At 44.8% G+C, this 20,706-nt stretch overlaps 2 protein-coding genes and 1 long non-coding RNA gene across 4 annotated transcripts; all 3 read right to left on the bottom strand.

The window, feature by feature from the left end:
* Nucleotides 1-3,655: 3,655 nt before the first annotated feature.
* Nucleotides 3,656-5,531, bottom strand: LOC145423445 (uncharacterized). Its single transcript, XR_013904489.1, has 4 exons — nucleotides 5,437-5,531; nucleotides 4,971-5,322; nucleotides 4,773-4,897; nucleotides 3,656-3,887 (listed from the first exon to the last, which is right to left on the bottom strand). It is a non-coding gene; the product is annotated as an uncharacterized LOC145423445 (long non-coding RNA).
* A 721-nt stretch (nucleotides 5,532-6,252) lies between these two features.
* Nucleotides 6,253-9,270, bottom strand: LOC113015019 (uncharacterized). Of its 2 annotated transcripts, XM_026156909.2 has the most exons (6): nucleotides 9,101-9,270; nucleotides 8,157-8,486; nucleotides 7,898-8,023; nucleotides 7,499-7,549; nucleotides 7,266-7,390; nucleotides 6,253-7,143 (listed from the first exon to the last, which is right to left on the bottom strand). In XM_026156909.2, exons 1-6 carry the CDS (start codon nucleotides 9,138-9,140, stop codon nucleotides 6,958-6,960), a joined length of 858 nt encoding a protein of 285 aa, XP_026012694.2. In that variant the 5' UTR covers nucleotides 9,141-9,270; the 3' UTR covers nucleotides 6,253-6,957. The 2 variants fall into 2 exon arrangements, with proteins under 2 accessions (XP_026012694.2, XP_026012695.2); XM_026156910.2 differs by lacking the exon at nucleotides 7,898-8,023.
* Nucleotides 9,271-9,873: 603 nt separating this feature from the next.
* LOC113015018 (uncharacterized) lies at nucleotides 9,874-13,108 on the bottom strand. The gene is made up of 3 exons (XM_080295919.1): nucleotides 12,721-13,108; nucleotides 11,250-11,862; nucleotides 9,874-11,157 (listed from the first exon to the last, which is right to left on the bottom strand). Exons 1-3 carry the CDS (start codon nucleotides 12,890-12,892, stop codon nucleotides 10,908-10,910), a joined length of 1,035 nt encoding a protein of 344 aa, XP_080152045.1. The 5' UTR covers nucleotides 12,893-13,108; the 3' UTR covers nucleotides 9,874-10,907.
* Between the last annotated feature and the right edge of the window lie 7,598 nt (nucleotides 13,109-20,706).

Below are 20,706 nucleotides of genomic sequence, written 5' to 3'. Positions count from 1 at the left end.
CTACCTGGCCCCCTGGCAACACTTTGCTAGACCCGCCCCGGCACAGTTACCAGCTGTCAGCTGCTTAGAAAAGGATCCTGGTGTTATTTGTCTCTCAGAAACAGTTCATAACTTCAACTCATCCATGTGACCTAAAAGGTGAACCTGTTTCTCCATCACAGCTCTGATGATTCAGTAAGGACATCTCCTGGTTTCACCTTCATGTTTCCCTCTCACCACATATCCAAACCGACATCATAACACCATCAGTAACATCATAGCACCACCCAGCTGTATAGAAACTCCATCATGCTAGCTAGTACGCAGTACGAGTTATTGTAACTGACTGTAAAAAGTCAGCACAACGAAAATAAACTAAACTTGGTTTATATCTGACCCAGATGAACTGCAGGTCATAACTTCTTACCTGAAGTTCAGTTCACCTGACACTCGGACTGGCGGCTGCCTCAGGTCTCTGCTCCTGCCTCCCCTTCCCTCATCCACCTGCTGGCCTCTGTGGAAGCTCCACCATAGCCACCACCAAACAACCGAGTTATTTTTACACATCGACCTGCATCTGGCCAATCCAACACCTTTCATTGTTTATACCGTTACAAAAACAACAACAACAGCAACAACATAACCATCGGTCTGTAAAGCTATGGTCGGTACGAGGAAAATTTCTTTTGCAGTTCGTCTGATAAGATGCACTTGCACTTTGGGATCTTTTAAACATCATTAGGCGCGTTGCTGCGCGTTGTCAGTCCCGCCTGTGAGCGCAGAACAAGCACTCACAAAGCAGCAGTTCGGGGATGATGTCTCACAAATTCAAATTTTATTTGTCACGTACACAGTCATACACAGTACGATATGTAGTGAAATGCTTGGGCCCTCTGTCAGAATACAGGAAAGCCCAGACATTTTTATCAGTCCCCCCGGACGCCTGGATAGAACGTGAAAAGTGGACATGTCCGGGGGTAAGAGGACGGTTGGTCACCCTAATATATCCCATATTCAGAACACATAATGTGAAATGTGGTTTGTTGCCCAGGGCAACACCGTGGCATAGTTGTGCAGACAAGGAAAGAGCGTATCCAAAGCTTTACTGAGGAACGGAGAAACAGCCTCTTCCCAATTAAAAAAGACAAAACACTCTCTGCTACGTTCTCGGTCCGTCTTTGGGGTGGAACAAATCTCAGCCATGAAATTTTAAAGCAGCTCTGAAGGAAAAAGCAGTTCAGCCTGATACGGGCAAGGTGCATCGTGTGGGTATGAAGGCCTCTAGAATGCCTTTCTTATCACAGCAGTGCAGTGAGATACAGAGCATCTCTTGCTCAGTGCAAACATGTGGGAGAAGAAACAGTATTTGTGCTGTGGTTTCAGCAGGCATTAACACACACACAGGATCACCGGAGAAAAACATACAGAACAAAATGCAGCAGTATATGGACACAACAACGTTTTACAGTGAGGGACGTTGTTCTGTTCACAGCTTGCCTCTGCACATCTTTACTTCTGACAAACCGCCTCTAAGATCCTCTTTCAACTTCCAGTCATGTGACTGACCTGCTGCCAGTGGACCAGATTAGCTGAGAGCTGTTTCTCTTCAGAACCACTGAGTTCTTTTCCTCAGACACATGCTGCTGCCATCAAATCCAAAGTGAGCACATATTAAGACTGTTAACATAAACAAAGCAAACATTCAAACATTACATGTTTTCTGTGCTCTGTGAATAAAATGTGTCTTCATGAGAAATCATGGCTTCTGTTTCTGTTTTGGAACAAAATGTAAAACACAGTGTTTCCTTTTTCTGATCTTTGACAGTCAGCAGTCATCTGCTGCTAAAACCATCCATCCATCCATTCGCTTATCCTTTTCAGGGTCGCGGGGGGCGCTGGAGCCTATCCCAGCTGTCATAGGGCGAGAGGCGGGGTACACCCTGGACAGGTCGCCAGTCTGTCGCAGGGCCAACACACAGGGACAGACAACCATTCACACTCATATTCACTCACATTCACACCTAGTGACAATTTGGATTATCCGATTAACCTATCCCCACAAGCTGCATGTCTTTGGACGGTGGGAGGAAGCCGGAGTACCCGGAGGGAACCCACGCAAACACGGGGAGAACATGCAAACTCCACACAGAAAGATGATGGTGGAACTGAGCTCAGGACCTTCTTGCTGTGCAGTAACAGTGCTAACCACCGTGCTGCTAAAACCATCAGACTTTATGTAGTCTGGTAACAGAGTGAAAAATAACTGCTGCTGTGACGCTGTCACTTCCTGTGCCAATGAACCACAGCTATCTGACCACATCTATATGCAGCACACACCACCTCATGGTTACCAGCAACACAGAGATCGAGACCCTTCTCACTCAGTCTTCACTAAACCGTTAAACTGACTGTGTGAATGGAAGGATGGGTGTTTTTGGCTGAGGGCCCTTCATTGTAAGAACCAGCACAATCTACACCACTATGATCTATATTCATATCTCGTTTCTTTTCACCACTGAGGAACAAACTGTGGTCTCTTTCACAGCATGTCTTTTATCCTGTCTTCCTTCTCTCACCCCAACCGGTCGCAGCAGATGGCCCCGCCCCTCCCTGAGCCTGGTTCTGCAGGAGGTTTCTTCCTGTTAAAAGGGAGTTTTTCCTTCCCACTGTTGCCAAAGTGCTGCTCATAGGGGCTCATATGATTGTTGGGTTTTTCTCTGTATCTATGAAGCGCCTTGAGGCGACTTATGTTGTGATTTGGCTCTATATAAATAAAATTGAATTGAATTGGTTATTGCAGATTGTGTTCTGGGAAACGTGACACTAGTCACAGTAGTGAATTGTCATCCAGAGGCCAGAGCAGACGACACTGAGGGAACCTGAAAACTACTGGCTGAGTCTCTGTCGTTTCCTCTGGTCCCCAATCAGACCAGCAGTGACATGTTTAGCTGCATGTTCTCCTTAAACTGCTGGCTGTCTGAGTGGTGTCCCAGAAACGATGTGGGCTTCATAGATAATTGGCAAACCTTCTGGAGGAAACCTGGTCTTGTTAGGAGAGACGGCATCCATCCCACTTTGGATGGAGCAGCTCTCATTTCTAGAAATATGGACACATTTCAACGCACATATTAAACAAATATGTAAGACTGCTTTCTTCCATTTGTGCAACATCTCTAAAATTAGAAATATCCTGTCTCAGAGTGACGCTGAAAAACTAGTTCATGCATTTATTACTTCCAGGCTGGACGACTGTAATTCATTATTATCAGGATGTCCAAAAAACTCCCTGAAAAGCCTTCAGCTAATCCAAAATGCTGCAGCAAGAGTCCTGACAGGGACTAGAAAGAGAGCAGATTTCTCCTCGTAAGGAGGAGGACTCCCTTACTGTCATTTATATTATAATCTATATAGCACTTTAGCAGCACACCTTTCACTTTATTAAAAGCACTTTATTTAGCATCACACTTTAAGCAAGGATCGGGTCCCCCGACACAAACAGAGTAACATAGTGTACGCTGTTAAGTGCCAGGATTGGCAGGATGTTTCTCTCAGTTGCTGAAATTCCAGATTATCAACACGTACGGAGGAATGTAGTCCTCAGAAAGGACTGAATGCAGCTCGGTTAATCAGGGACCAAAACGTTTGTTTTCTTGAGACAGGACACAAACACTGGAGCTGTGTCAGCTGTTTCAACCAAAGCTCGCTGATGCAGACAGATCTGTTTCTTTTATTATGTACAGACTATCAAATATCATCCTGTGGTTTGCTGAGCATTAGCAAAGTGTGTGCTGTGTGTCGGTGAGGGTGGAGTAGATGTGGTCCTGGTCTGTGGGGGCTGGAGTCATGGTCTCATAGGTGGAGTCACATGTGGATCCTGGAGCTCCGCTCTTCTGCTGGGCTGCAGGTAACTGAAAATATTTAACACATCCAGTTACAGCACATGTATGTATGCAGCTGGTGTTTGCTGCCCTCTAGTGGCACTAATCTGTCATGCAAGGTTAATGTTGTTGTCATAGAGATAGTTCATGAATATAAATACCTTGGTGTCTGGATTGATGACTCCTTCACCTTTAAACCACATATAGAGAGACTAGTAAAGAAACTGAGACTTAAACTTCGTTTTTCTTTTGCAGTAAAAAAACGTCTTGTCACTGCAACCTTTTTATCTGTGTTAGATTATGGTGACATTCTGTATATGAACGCTTCTTCTTCATGTCTTCTAATGTTGGACACGATGTGTCATGCTTCCTTGAGGTTTATTACCAACTGTAGATATCTGACCCATCACTGTGACTTGTACTTAAGAGTAAAATGGCCTTCTTTGGCCATTAGAAGACAGGGGCACTGGTACACTTTTATTTACAAAGCTATGCTAGGATTGCTGCCTCCTTATATTTGTACTTTGGTCACAAGGACAAATAGTGGTTCTTACTCCTTACGTTCAAATGATCAGCTGCTGTTGTCTGTTCCCCTTGTCCACACAGAGCTGGGTAAGAAAGCCTTTGTCCACTCTGCGCCTTTTTCGTGGAACAGAAAGACTGGAAACTGACTGAACTGTTGTCTTTAAATGTTTTTAAAACTAAACTCAAAGGCCTACAGGCTGCCTCAATAATGTGTAATTGTTTTGTGTAATTTTAACTTTGTTTGTTCGTATGTATTTGTTTGGAAATGTGCTGCCTCTTGGCCAGGACTCCCTTGAAAAAGAGGTTTTTGATCTCAACAGGTCATTCCTGGTTAAATAAAGGTTAAATAAAAAAAAAAAAAAACTCTGACAGAAACACTGATGGAGTTACCTCCACCTGTCTTCCATCTGATTTCCTGTTTTTCCTGTTCTCCATCCATCTGTAGAGGAGCAGCAGGAAACCAGCCGACAGCACGACGATCACAACCACACACACAACCAGAGACACAAAGTAATCTGGACACAGAAGAAGACGATGCTGAGTGGGACGTCAAACAGTCATAGGAAAGATTGATTAAAACAAACAGACCTGAGGTGGGTGTGGTCCAGGTGGGCGGAGCTGTGAACAGATCCAGAATCAGTGATGACGCAGAGACACGCTGAAGACATGAGACACAGCAGCTCCAGACAGATGTGTACACGAGGTTCTCTCTGACCTCAGATCAGTTTTAGTCCAGAGGAGATAGTTTCTCCATCATGTGTCCATCATCATGTGGCTTCTTCTCTGAGTGATGAAGCTGTAACCTGCAGGTGTGGGCGGCACGCCGAGCTGCTCGCATACGCTGATGTCTGGAAGTCCTGATGCACTGATTTCATCCCAGAGTCGACCCTGCGCACAGAGATTCCTCCAGGATCTGTGAGGACGTTGAGGATATGATGTTCTGTAGATCACAGTGAGGAACATTATTCTGAGACTGTTCCACAGTCTGTAGATGCAGGTTTTTGCACATTGGTGAACAACTGATGATGTTTTTATACTTGATCATGTGACGGACCTGCTGAAAATAACCCGGTCAGCTGCTGCTCCACCTCTTTTTTTCAGCCTTTTTTTCCCCTCAAGTCAACTTTAAGACGTGTTGCTGAAATCAAATTTAAAATGAGTCAGAAATATTGAGGAAATATTAAATGTCTCAGTTTGTTTTTGAGATGTTTTTGGGAATTATGAATTATTTGCTTTTCATTCTAAGAGTTTTTCTAAATTTAAAGCCATCAGGACACATTCAAAAACACGAGGGCTGAACACCAAAGACCGAAAACGCACTTCAGAACTTTTCTGTTCAGTCTTTATTCGACCAAGATACTCAGACTTAAGATGTAGGCACAGGTTAGTGTCATGCCCAGAGTTCTGGACTCACATACAGGGTAAGAGTGAATAAAGAAAGCTGTTCAACATCGTACACTTACATGTGAAAGCTCAGGACACAGAATAGATAAATGTCAGCGTCACCTTGGGCCCAACCAGGGCAGTAACGCTCAGGTGCAGGCATGAGTAACTGCTCTCAGATCATTTCAAATGATCAGCAGGACCAGCTCAGTAAGACAGTTGTGTGTGATGCTGCAAACGTTGGCACTGATGTGATACCAGGTAAATACACGGCCAATTATAAGCATCGATGCCAATACTGATACTTTAACCCACAAATGTAGCTTCTGTGGGGAAGAACACTGATCATGAGATCAGTCATTAATTTGCATACTTTCAGCTTTTATTTTGAAACTGTTTTTTGTAGACCTGAGTATAAATGTCCCTGTCTCTCGTCGGGTCAGCTTCTGTTGATTAGATTTAAATAAAACAAACGTGACAACCAACATGAAAAAGATATTTTTATAGTGACTGCGTGGCGTACATTTTTTATTTCCAAAGAAATGACTGACTTAACACAGTTCAGTGAGCTGCATGCTGGACTTGGAAACAAAGTATTGATCGTAGCACACTAGTACAGATCCAGCATCAGTGCTCATACTGATAGCTGGATTTAGTTGATTAGATGATCACAGGTCAGTAAGTACGATGGCAACAGACCAGCAACACTCACAGGAGCAAGAATCAGATAAAGTGTGAAGCATTGCAACGTTTTACTATTAAACACAGTTAAACAGGAACCATTCAGCTATGTAAAGAATTTACAATACAAAGGTTAATTATGTTTGATACCAAAACACATTATTTAGTGTAATCTTGTTTACGGCCTTTTAATGTGAAGCTGGTCAAAGTGGCCTCTTTATTAATCACATTGTAGCAAAAGTTATTAAGTCATTAGATTAGTGACAATCATGTAACATACGTGATGTGAAATCCAGCGTCTGTAGGGACGGCAGCAACAGAGGACAAAGTTCAGGGGTTAGCCTTCATTTACACCCACAGCTCAGAGAGGCGGGGCTTATAAACTGAAGTGATAACAAACATACACAAATAAAAAAAACTTGAAAATGATAAATATTATAACTGATGTTTACAGTTATAAACATCACAGACGTATCTGTGGATGAGTTTGTGATGGAAACATTTCAGGATTTTACTGGGATGTTACTGATTTGCAGGAAATTGTGTCCGTCTGACTGAATCGCACATGTGACATGTACTGCATGTCGGTGAGGGTGGAGTAGATGTGGTCCTGGTCTGTGGGGGCTGGAGTCATGGTCTCATAGGTGGAGTCACATGTGGATCCTGGAGCTCCGCTCTTCTGCTGGGCTGCAGGTAACTGAAAATATTTAACACATCCAGTTACAGCACATGTATGTATGCAGCTGGTGTTTGCTGCCCTCTAGTGGCACTAATCTGTCATGCAAGGTTAAACACTGACAGAAACACTGATGGAGTTACCTCCACCTGTCTTCCATCTGATTTCCTGTTTTTCCTGTTCTCCATCCATCTGTAGAGGAGCAGCAGGAAGCCAGTCGACAGCACGACGATCACAACCACACACACAACCAGAGACACAAAGTAATCTGGACACAGAAGACGACACTGAGTGGGACGTGTGTGTTTCAGGGTCATAAACAGAACGTTTTATTGCACTGACAGGATATTAATAAAGCTGCCAGACAGGTGAGTACCTGTGATCTGCTCAGGGAGAGCTGGCGTGGGGGTGGTGCCGGTGGGTGGAGCTGTGAACAGAGAAATGCCGTTAGAGACGTGAGACAGAAAACTAGTCCTGTTCCAGCTATGAACAGCAGGGGGCGACAGACGTCTCAGTGACTCACTCACAGGAGTCTCTGAGTGCATCACTTCCCTTTTTCTAAGGAAGTCAGCTCTCAATAAAAGAGGAAATCTGTGTGTCAGTGAAGCTGAAAGTTCCTGAAAAAGCCGTCGTGTTGATGCTGAGAAAACACAAACACTCCTAAAATAACACAAAGACTATTTCAGAGCATCCATATGATGGTGTCACTTCCCCTTTCAGCAGAAAGAAAAGTGGCGCCTGTCCAGTATTCAGGCCTGTTTATACCAATCATTACATGTCATTGTTGCAGCTGGGACCGCCACACCTGGCCCTGACACGGTTTGGCCGTACGTGCTGAGAACTGAGCCTCCACATGTGACGAGTGAAGAGCGAGCGCGTGGATTTCCCCCGTGCCGGCTCCCTGTTAAACCCAAAATCAAACTAAATGAACAACATAAAGAAGCAGAGCTGTGATGATGACTGCATGACGTTTTCAGGCTGATGCATGAAGTTTGGTTTGAATAAAAATGATTTGGGATCCAGTAACGACTCACCTGAGACCGTGAGGCGTGTCTTTGCGGCGTCGCTCTGACCGTGTTTGTATACGATGGTGATGATATATTCCCCGCTGTCCTGCGGCGTCAGCGCGCCCAGGGTCAGGTGGCCGTTGGCTGCATTAATCCACGCTCTGCCCTCGTAGGACGTGTTCAGTCTGAGCGTGGAGGAGCTCACCGAGGCAACGGTTATGATCTCCTTCCCGTCATTGAAGTGCCAGAACAGAGCCGAGCTCTGCAGGTCCTGAATCGGCGTTTTCAGCGTCACGTTGCTTCCGACACCTGCGTGCACGGAGCTTTCTGACAGGATCCTCTGACCCACGCAGCGCCCTGCAGGGACACAGGTCACATGACGCACCATCAGAGCTGTGCTGATTATACCGCCGTGACCTCTGACACTAACAGCTGTGCCACACCTTTACCACAGGAAGCAAAAACAGCAAAGCTTTCAAAGTAAAACCGAGCACCAAAACCCACTTTATGTAAACATGTTCACATTTCCAGCTGTCCTCTCCACAGTGGATCCGTTTCACACGTTTTCACTCCTGATTTCAGTTTGTTTGTTTCCTGTAAATCTGCTCCGAGGTCACATTTACAACCTTCCTCAGAGCTCCTTCCTTCAGCTGAGAGCGGGGTCAGCTCTGAGGAGGGCCGGACTACAAGCCCAGACCAACGGCTTCTCTTTACCTCTGTTTACCTGCTGGATCACCATGGTAACAGCAATGGTCACGCTCCAGCAGATGAACCAGGTTTGGGATAACCTCCGATAAATACCCGTGTTTGTTGGAGGTTATCCCAAACCTGGTTCAGGCTTCAGCGCGACTGCTTCGCGTTAACTTCAGCGGAGCTCTGAACAGGACGGGTCAGAGCTAAAGGGCAGCAGCTTCAGCCTTTATAATGACTAAAATATTAAACATTCAGCGCTGAGATGCTTAAATTCTTACCGATGGACGCGAGCAGACACAGGAGGGCGACCCGAGCCATGGTGGACGCGTCCAACGTTCCCAGCTGAGGACTCGGCTCTGGTTTCCTGATCTTTCTAGCAGCTCCGACTCACAGCCGAAGAGGAAGCTGGTCCGTGTTTTCTGCAAACGCTGGCACATTTCAGGGTTTCTAGAAAATCACCAAGCAAACGAGGAAGCGTCCGAGCCTTCATGGCTGCACGGGCCTGAAGCCCACAGCTGGGGGAAGTTTGGTAATCACAGGAAGGATGATGTCAGCGATCCCACTGCGACCTCTCCGACATCCTTGGTACACCTTCCAGCACGACCACACTGACCCTCAGTTTCACGCGTAGACACACATACAGAGGACGTCTGAAAGTGTTTCTGAACCTGCGAGCGTTCAGGCACAGCGGGCGGAAGATGTTTGGATCCAGGAGGACTCTTCAGACAGAAACCTAGGAGCTTATGAAGCGCTTTGTTCATCAGGAACCCGATGGTCATCCTCGCAAACATGAAACCTCCACCATCATCTGAAGCAGAGTCCAGCTCTAACACATTAACGGCAGCACAAACATGTCTGTGCTGCCGTTACAACATTACTAAATCTATGAAGGGTCCAAATGAGACTCCAGTGTGGGTGAAACATGTTTCCTGCAATCAAGAAACGTGCTGGCTTCGTTTGTCAGATTCAGACCCGTTTGATGATGAAATCACTCATCATCACGTCCTGAAGACTAAAACATTATTTACCACAAAGACACCAACACATTAAATGAGTCTGTCAGCGTTTCAGCTCTTTATTAAATAACAAAAGGTCAGAAAATGAAGAACAGCTGGAAAACAAACCAAGAGGCAGTGCTGCCATCTGGTGGACGTCAGTGAGGACGCGCTCATGCTAAACTACAGCAGTCCAGCTAATACTGTTTCTGATGTGGTGACTGAGCCGCCCTCAGTGTTACATTTGCATATTCATTTATCTCACAAAGAGGAAGACGTGCAGTTAAAGGACATCCTGTAAACCTCAGTATCAGCCGAGCGATGAGCTAATCCTCCTAACGAGTTCATCGGAAGCTGCACTGTGTGACACACCTGTGAGACGCCGGCCTTCTCCTAAACACAATAATAATGATACATGACCAGGATATGTTTGACCTATCAGGTTTAAGTTATGCTAACATCAGGTGTGTGGGGGCGTGGCCACAGGAAGGTCAAAGTGCTTTATACTGTTTGACAGCAACAGGGAAGCAGCAGGTATAAAACTGTTTCTGAGGATCTGTATTTCATACTGGCTCCTCCCACGTGCTCCTTCTCTTCCAGAGCACTGATTGGTCACTCAGCAAAGGTTACACCTGGTTGAGCCACAGAGCCGAGATCACGCATCAGTCCCAATCATCCTACGCATGCTTTATCAATAACACAAGCTCACCTCACAGGAGCCTGTCACCTGACCGCAGTCAGCTGATCAGCAGCGGGGATGTGCGACGTGGACGACAAACACGTGACTCTAATTACTCAGCAATGCACGACTGCACGTCGGATCCAGGAGGTTACGAAGCTGCCTCCCTCCCACCTGCAGCAGGTGTGACCACGCGTGTGATGTCACACAGAGTGCGGACACGCTGCTGCTGCCGGTGTACGGACAGCATTCCCGACGGCGTCCGCGTCACGAGGTCGTTCTTGCAGTGAAAACAGGAACACGCTGGTTTCTGCTGATGTCTGAATGAAGTTTTGATTCCACCGTCAGGCGAGGGTGAGCGACGGGCTGGCTGAGCTGTGACGCCACGCCGAGCTGTCATCCTCGCGGCGTTCACGTCTTGCTGCTTTCGGCGACGCACTTGTGCTTTTTGACCTGCGAATGCCACGTGAACCTTTTGTCACACACGTTGCACTTAAAGGGCTTCTCCTCCGAGTGGACGGCCATGTGCGTGATGACGTTGGCCTTGTTGGTGAACTTCTTGGCGCAGACGGAGCAGCTGAACGGCTTCTCGCCCGTGTGCACCCTCATGTGGTTGACGAGCGTGTTGCGCAGGCTGAAGCTCGTGTTGCACACGGAGCAGGTGAAGGGCTTCTCCCCGGTGTGCACGCGTGCACCCTCATGTGGTTGACGAGCGTGTTGCGCAGGCTGAAGCTCGTGTTGCACACGGAGCAGGTGAAGGGCTTCTCCCCGGTGTGCACGCGCAGGTGTGTGGTGAAGTTGGAGCTCTTGGAGATTTTCTTGCCGCAGAACGGGCACGTTTTCTCCCCCGTGTGGCTCTTCATGTGGCTCTGCAGGTGGTTCTTGCCTCCGAAGCGTTTGCCGCACTCAGAGCAGCTGTAAGGTTTCTTGGCTAAGTTACTTCCCGCGTCTCTCACAGCGTCCTCTGACGGCGGTTTCCCGCTCTGCACTGGAGCGTCCTCTGGGGCCCCGGTGTCAGAGGAAGTCCTGACAGGCTGCGGGTGGAGGTTTCTGGCTGCTTCTGGTCCTGCTCGATCCTCTCCACCAGCTCGTGCCTGCAGCTGGCGGCTGCTGAGCTCGCTGCGGGTGTGAAGGAGGTCGGGGGACTGAGTGCTCTCTTCCACCTCCTCCTCAATCTTCACGGTGACGGGAATGATGGTGAGGTCCTCGTGCACTCCGGGCCGCTCTCCCGGCTGATTGGTCCAGAGCCCCTCATGTTCATCTTTGACTCGTGGCGGTTCTGGACTCTCCCGGTGCAGACCGGGGCTCTTCTGCTCCTGTGATGCTCCTTTATCCGCCGTAAACTTTGTGGGGCTCAGGGGAGACCCTGGAGGACACAGAGGGAGGAAACGAGCACTGGTTAGCCCAACAGACCAAACGTGGCCAGCAGGGGGCGCTCCTCTGGAGCTATGAGTACGTCTGTCCCATTCACTGCTTTCAGGCTGACTGAATAAAACATGAAGTTCATTTTGGACATTTTGGTTTTGTTACAGAGGACCAGACAGCAGGATTAGTTACCATGGTTACGTCCATCTAAGAGTGCACGGTCATGTGATTAGTGTCGTGTAACACGGTTACTCATAAACAGTTACTGTCTTCTTTTTGGGGGGGTTAACTTTCAGTATATCATTTAAATGAAAAATAATGGGGCTGCGGTGACATCACTGCTGAACCATAGTGGCTCCTTTAGGTGCTGAGGGGGAGGTGTCAGCTGCAGCCCCACAGCTGTCCCTGTGGGGCTGCAGGTGGGGCTGCAGGTACACACACTCACCTGCACCGTTAGTGAAAACATGCTGCTGCTCCATCCACAACACCAGAGAAAAATTATTCTCCATGGTTACTGTTCCTACGGAGACACATCTCACCTGCACCCAACTTACAATTAAACTGCCTAGTTAAAATTTACAACATCTGGAACAGCTGCTTATCCTTTCCAACGACAACAACTAAATAATATTAACTATTATTACTATAAATATTATAACAAAAGTAATATTTTTATTAGTATTGTTGTTATTTTGTTGTTGTTATTATAAAAGAATAACATGAATAACAATAATAAAAATTGTCATTATTCATTCATTATTGTCATTATTAATAACAACAACAACAATGGTGATGATGACGATAACAATAACGACCACATCAATGGTGTTAGCCGTCCGGTCTGTCTCCGGTAACCCACCGTGCGGGCCCCCCCGGCTCTCGGCAGGGTGTCCGTCCGGCTGCCTGCTCCTGTGCAGGCGGATCTCCTGCTCGTACTCCTCCATTGTCCTCTCAAAAAGCGCGAAAATCTCCTCAGCGGCCGCGTTGAGCCGCTGCTTCACCAGCGCTCTCAGCACCTCAGCCTTCGACATTTCCCCGCCGTCAGCCGGACACGCAGATGCCGAGCCGAGCGAGTCTGCGGCTGCGCGGAGAAGGTTCGGAGGACAAAGTCGCAGGGAGCACCGACACCTGCCCGCTAACCTCCCCAGGACCTAACCCTGACCTCACCTGTGTTTCTTTACTGGGACGGAACACACCGAGCCTGTCTAATCCGAACCGGAAACCCGACTGCTACTAATTTGTTCTGCACATGCGCTGAACAAACTACTTCCCCTTTTCGACTTTTCATAATAAAAGCATTCTTTTAGCGCGATTCTCATATGGACACCCCGCACCACCCGACCCTAAAATGGATAAAAGAGAGGATTGATGGATGGACATGTCATTGTGTTCAGTATAACAACAAAGTGCTTGACATACATCAAAATTACTAGAAATGAGGTGTAATAAATAAGAACATACTTTACAGGAGAGAGGATCAAAGTTGGGAGACTTTTTATTTAATAATATTGTATATTCATTTTTTCAGCTTGATAAGATTGTAAATACGTTATACGTTAATGTCAGATATGAATTGGACAGTTCATACAGTCCTACATATGAAAGCAGTCCTACATATTTGTTTACAGTTTTTTACAGCCACTAGGACACATTTCTCAATACTTAGGTCATTTTTGCAAAACTCTTCACACAATTCCCGTAACTGACCTTCAGCTTGGCAAAGCAGTTCATTTCACATTCAAAATGCACTACAACTACCAAAACACTTCATTCAGGTCTCAAATAAACTCATTCTTCCAGAACACTAGCAAAGGTTGACAGCCGACAAACACACTTTGTCACCCACAAAACAATGACCTAAAAAACACTAACAACATGTAGCATTACACAGTGTTTTCCTGTGTAAAACAAGGACACATCTCTGTTTATAATTTCAATATATGTTACTGGAATGAATCAGACATCATGCAGAATTCGTTAATATTTGTTTATGTATTTTTATTTTTTTGCACTAAGTAATCCCAAAATACAAGAATTTGTATACACACCATCCACTGATACACATACAATAATCTACTCGGTCTTCTCCATTTCTGGCTGGGTCCATGTTTACATCACAAAGCAAACCTATTCAGCAGTCGTCTCCTTTTGTAATGAAATTGAAGGAGTAACACCTGTGTAGATGTTCATCTACAATGAGAATCAGCTGTGGCTGGTTAAACTGCATTTTTAGATTTAAAATATGTTTCAATAAAATATTGCTGTTGCATTTTGCTGTCTTTTTAAGTTTTGCATTGTGTTATTGTTTTGGCCATAAGTTTAACAGTTTTGAAAACAGTATGTAAGTACATGCAAAATGTCCTGTACGTACAAAGATTTTTGGCAGTTGTTGTGTCTGAGTGAGAAAATAATTCATGAAATTTGAGAGATGTAGTCATTGAATGCATTTTGTGCCAAAACAATGATAACTGGTCCTCAGTTTAGCCCACATAGACTTCTGTTGTGCTCACTGTGTGAGGAGTTTTGCAAAAGTGACCTAAGTATTGAGAAATGTGTCCTAGCGTCTGTAAAAAACTGTAATATGTGCACTGAAGGACATATCAGGCAGTGAAGAATAGTTTTCAAGAAGGCCTTCGTGTTTTGAGCAGGACAATGCGTAACTGCAGACTAGATCTGTTCCAGCAGCACGGCTGCAGTACTGACCTCTGATCAGCCGAGATGTGAATCATCATGAACGCAACAACAGGACGAAGCAGAGCCAGGACTGCTAAAACTCTGCTCTCCTCAGCTCACAGACCCAGAAAACTAGGAGCTCTGAAATGAGCTCCTAGTTTGTGTGTGTGTGTGTGTGTGTGTGTGTGTGTGTGTGTGTGTGTGTGTGTGTGTGTGTGTGTGTGTGTGCGCGTTTGTGTGTGTGTGTTTGTGTGTGTGTGTTTGTGTGTGTGCGTGCGTCTGTGTGTGCGTTTGCAAACTAGAAAACTAGGAGCTCTGAAATGAGCTCCTAGTTTTCCTGAAATCATGCATTTCCTCAAATGACAGGCTGACATGTTTTCTGTGATCTGCTGTGAATAAAATGTTTGTGATTGTCACTTCTCCTCACTCCTATTGTTGTTTTCATTTTACATGGATTTCCAAGTTTTTTGCAATTAGTGTTTTACTACTCAGCATATCATATGTGTGTGTGTGTGTGTGTGTGTGTGTGTGTGTGTGTGTGTGTGTGTGTGTGTGTGTGTGTGTGTGTCCTCACTGCAGACACTGATACAGTGATGATCTTCCAGCTGCAGCAGTCACTTCCGTCTGTGAGGTTTTTGTACGAGTGTTTTTCACTGTGTGAACATCGGAGTGCTGTGGTAACTCTGACAGTAATAAACTCCTGCATCATCAGCCTGGACTGCACTGATGCTCAGAGTGAAGTCCAGGCCATTCCCTGCTCCACTTCCACTCAGTCTGGAGGAAATTCCTGAAAGTCTGTCTGATGTTCTGTAGATCAGAGCTTTGGGAGCTTCTCCAGTTTTCTGATGGTACCAGGCCAGGTAGTATTGTGAACCAGAATACTGAGCTACTTGTGTACTGACTTTACAGTTGATGTTTACAGTCTGACCAAGCTGCACAGATTTGGATGCTGACTGAGTCACCACAACGTTTTGTCCAGCAGACCCTGAGGAGAGAAGAAACTCTGGACATGAGCTGGTGAGGTGAAACTCAGCTACGCTCTGAATGATTTTCACGTGACAGAAAAATGATTTTCCTCACCTTGAGTCAAGCAGAGGAGAGTCCAGATGAGGACGCAGATCAAAGTCATGTTTTTGATGAAGAGGATTTCTGTGGCGTCTGTTGTGATGAAGGCCAGCTGTCAGTCATGCAGTGTTCAACTGTCAGGACTATAAACTCTCCCAGAGCACTGGAGCATGGTGCTGCTGATGCAAAGCAGCTCACCGTGGACATGCTCAGATTGACTCCAAGGCGGACTCGATTACTCTCATGGATCTATCAGTTATCACAGGATTCATCTGGAGTCTTCTCTGCATTTTGCATCTCTTAAGTTTCTTTAAGTATTTTCTTTGTTTTTTTACATAGTGAAAGTAGATAATGAGAATATTTATCTTGTTTAAATCTGGCTTATGTTGAAATATTCTGACGGGTTCGGTTTAGCAGATAACGTCTTTATCAGTGAAATGATCAGCTGGTGATAGTTTAACAGTAATTATGATTGTAGAAATGCACCAAATGAAATGATTAAAATGTTGAATGTAAATAACTGAATATTTGTTCAAAGTGTGTTATATTTTGTATTAAACACTAAAACCATGCAGATAATTAGAAGTTGATGCTGAAGATAATTACTGAGATGCTGTGTAACAGTTTGGCCCCAGTGCAGTTTGTTGAGCTTCAGGTCATATGAGGACTGTGAGTGCGCTGATGTGCATGACAGCTTTGTTAAAGGGAAGTGAAACACTGTGTGAGTGAGTGACTGGTGGAGCAGAAAAACATCTGTCAGAAAGTCCCCGCAGAAGGCCACGCTCATGTGCCTGGCCAACAAGGGCTTCCCCTCAGACTGGAGTCTGTCCTGGAAGGTGGACGGCAGCAGCAGCAGCAGCTGGGAGGAGGGCAGGAGCCCAGGGGTGCTGCAGGAGGACGGCCTCTACAGCTGGAGCAGCACCCTGAGGCTCCCTGCAGACCAGTGGGAGAAGGTGGGCTCTGTGACCTGTGAGGCCACCCAGGGCTCCCACACTCCTCTCTCACAGACACTGAGGAGAGACCAGTGTTCCCAGTCCTGAGCTGACTCTCTCTCTCTTTCTGTCACTCGTCTTTGTTTTGTTCATCATTTCACTGTTTGACACAATAAAGATTCATTCAAAGAAACTCTCGTTCCACTTCTGCTCTTTTTAACTTGCACAGATTGAGATCCTTTCACAATAAACACAGTTGTTCTTCACTCAGGGGTTTCAAACTCGTGGCCCGGGGGCCACTTGCTGCCCATATATTGACGTGAAGAAATAAAATGCAGTTTGTCCCTTGAAGTGACTTTTTTGTTTGTTGTTAAGTGCAAAGTTCTTTAAAAAAATAAAAATGATTTAATATGACTGCAACATGAGCAGAGAGTACAAACATGCTGAGGTTCAGTGACTAATGTGTTCACTTATGTCTGCATTTTGATTCTGTTAAGTACGAACACAATGACAGCAGACGTACTGCTACATGTCTGCAGACAGAGGACCAATGACTTTATTTGGCAGTTCAATGAAAGGCTTCAGTTAGTTAAGAAGGAGGAAAAAGAATACCATACCATACCACCTTTATTTATAAATCACTTTAACATAAAACCAGAGTTCACAAAGTGCTGTACATGCTAATAGCATAAGTAAAGAAAATTAAAATGAGATAAGATAAAATAAATAACTAAAAAACTCAAATAAATTGAAACATGTCAAAACAAATTGAGTCAACCCCTCTAATCAATGCCAAAGGCTTCAGCGAACAAATATGTTTTAAGAAGACTTTTAAATTCAGAGAGAGAAGAGGCCTGCCTAACATGCAAGGGTAGATCATTCCACAACTTTGGAGCAACTACAGCAAAAGCACGATCACCTTTAGATTTATACTTAGTTTTTGGTACCTTAAGGAGCTGCTGATTGGCGGACCTAAGGGAACGGGCAGGTTTATATGGTTGTAGTAGCTCCGAGAGGTAGGGGGGGGCCAGGCCATTAAGAGATTTAAAAGCAAATAAGAGAATTTTAAAAACAATCCTAAAATGTACAGGTAGCCAGTGGAGTGAAATTAAAATTGTGTTCATGTTATACAATATTCAAATAAAAAAAACAACCAAACAAAACACTTTTTGGAAATATTTGTGTTCTTTCTTTCTTCTTCTTCTTCTTTTTTTTGTACTACTTGAACACTAAAGTGGCCGTCCAATAAGACGACAGTGTCAGCTTTGGCCCACGGCTCATTTGACACCCCTGATCTTAAATGAAAGCACAACTATGTCAGTTTTCTTTTATTTATAACTTACAATCCTACGTTCCAAAATCATTTCACTCACCTGCATTCAGACCATGTTAACATTTATTATGGCTGCCACTGAAATCTTCCTCCTTACATATTCTCAGAGTCTGGAGGAAAAACCAAAGCACTCAGTGTATTTTATACTGAACTTTTTCAGAGCACACAACATAACGAGTCTGCTGGTACTGAAACCTGTTGTGGACATTTTCAGTTCTTAAAAATAACGTCTGGGAGTAGCGACACACATGCAAACACAGAGTCAGTGAGCTGTAACTGTCCTCAGCACATCACTGATGAAACTTTTGTCAACATATATTTTCTTCCTTTCACAGAAAACTCATCCCTGTTCTCAGTTCAACACTACTTACTTATCTTTGATATTTACCTCACGCTCCATTCATCCTTCATCGAATACATGAAATATGTAGCGACTTAAAAATATCTCACAATGTGTAAGTAAAACGTAAAGGATGTTTTATGTTAGCGTCCATGTTTCAGGACTCTCTGTGTCCTGTGTCCCCTCGGGTTACCCCTGAGAATGAGACCCTCACTTGCACCATTGGCACTCTCACCTGGGAAATAGACACAATCCAGCAAACCCTGATGACAGAACCTGATCCTGACTGTAATGTCATCTGCAAACTTAAGGTTTTGACACACTTGACTTTTGCTGTGCAGCCATCTGTGTAGGACACCTCCACTGGGTTGCCACTGCAAATTTTCCAGGTGCTGGATGTGCCTCACCAGTGATCCACTGACAGATGGAGGCTGGGACAGTGAGCTGGGTAGTTTGGAGTTGAGCTGAAGTCCACAACCTGATCCTATTACAGATCCTATTACGTGTACCAGGGCAGTCAAGGTGTTCCAGCTTGAAGTGCATTCCTGTGCTGACAGCATCATCCACTGACCTGCACCAGGGAGCGTGTGATGTTTGCAGATAGGTCAACACTCATGTCTTTACTACAGACGTCAGGGCAACATGTCTGTCATTAATTAACAGAGTGTTTCTTGGGGAAAGATGATTGTTAGCTGAAAACCCATTTTTAGTGTTTCAGTGTAGCGCCTCTTTGCTACCCTGATCTCCTTTGTCAGTATGTTTCTGGCCTGGGTATACAGGACTCTGTGCCCACGCCTGTAGGCGGCATTATCCCTGAATTTTCCTGTAAACCAGGGTTTGTTGTTATTGTATACGCAGAAGGTTTTAGGATGTCACAGTGTCAGTGATGTTGTCCAGGTGTGCCTCAAAAACACTCCACTTCCTGCATTGTCTCACAGCACAAGGCCAGGCAGGCGCCTGTGGCACTTTTATTTTGACTGCATTGTTTATGGTTGTGTATTGTAAACTGCAGTATATTTACTCTTTATCATGCTGCTGCATGCATACAAATGTCCATTTTATTTGCAATAAACCAAAAACAAACAAACAAACAAGCTAAAAACGCAAAACAAAACGCAGGTACACAGTGAAAGACCAGATGTCCCAGTTTCACACTGGAACTTGAAAGCAGCTTACATTTGTGGATCTGTGTGGCTGTGGCGGAAACCCCCACGTGGGCATGTGACGTGATCTGTGCGTGTCGGGCGATTGGTGCACATCTAAGGTTTTGTGAGTGAGGACATGTTTAGACATTTGTGTGCATAGACAGGTTTGTGAAAGAGACAATGATCAGATTTGTGAGGCTGAACTTCATAAATTGTGTGTAAATGATCAGTATTTCTGCACCCACTGAACTACTACTGTAAAGACCAGAAAGGATGCACCAGTTAAAATAGAAGCGCCCATGTTAAATCATTGGTGGACAGATAGAGCTGGGTGTCATCTGCATAGCAGTGTAAATGTATGCTATGTCTTCTAATGATGCTGCCTAAGGGAAGCATGTATAATGTAAACAGAATTGGTCCTAGCACTGAACCCTGTGGAACTCCATAATTAACCTCAGTGTGTGAAGAGGACTCTCCATTTACATGCACAAACTGGAGTCTATTAGATAGATATGATAGAAACCACTGCAGTGCAGTACCTGTAATACCTACAGCATGTTCTAATCGCTCTAATAGGATATTTTGGCTATATTAGCGTGACCGAAGGTTACCGAAGAGAAAACAGATGATGGTTCCAACGCCGGAGAGATTGTCGAACGGAAGAGCCAGAGAAGCTCCGTAGTGTGAAGGTATTTCTGCTATTTCAAGTCTGACAAAAACAGAGTAGCTGCACTGTAAATGTGCCGAAAGCAAGTCTGGAAATACAATAAAGCGGTGCAGCTCAGTCTCTGACTGGAAGCGCTGATTCGTCATTCGGCTTTTGTCAGACTAAAGTAACTGTTAAAACTGTTTGAAAAGCTAAGCTATACAACAAGGAGAGATTGAGAATTTCCTTTTAGTTCTCAGTTTATTTGATATTGACAAAAGTTAGTCAGTTTTGTCTGTTCTTCTGTAAAACAAACTAAGATTTATTTTTAGAATTAATATTTTGTTTCTAAGTGGAATTGACAGTTTAGTCTGTTTCGTTTGTTCTATTTTGAAACTTAAACGCTTTAGCGGCTGCCTTTTGTGTAGTTTGCAATATTTGCCTTTATTTATCTGAAAAAGTCTCATGTTCCTTAAGTACATCTACCCTGTTGAACTTATTATGGGAAATAAATATTTAAATAAAAACAAGCTGCTGATTATTTCACATTTTACTTGTGAGCAACGGCACATTTAAATCTTACAAATATAGTTATTTGGCTGATATCGTGATAGATATCGTTATCGCCTGAAATGAAAAAAACATATCGTGATATGAAAAAATCGTATATCGCCCAGCTCTACATGCAAGTCAGAAAGGCTGCAACATAAC

The sequence above is a fragment of the Astatotilapia calliptera genome, chromosome 22 (assembly GCF_964374335.1).
Source record: "Astatotilapia calliptera chromosome 22, fAstCal68.1, whole genome shotgun sequence".
Lineage (NCBI taxonomy): Eukaryota > Metazoa > Chordata > Actinopteri > Cichliformes > Cichlidae > Astatotilapia > Astatotilapia calliptera.
Note: the sequence above shows the minus strand (reverse complement) of the source record. Positions and strands in the feature narration are given on the sequence as shown.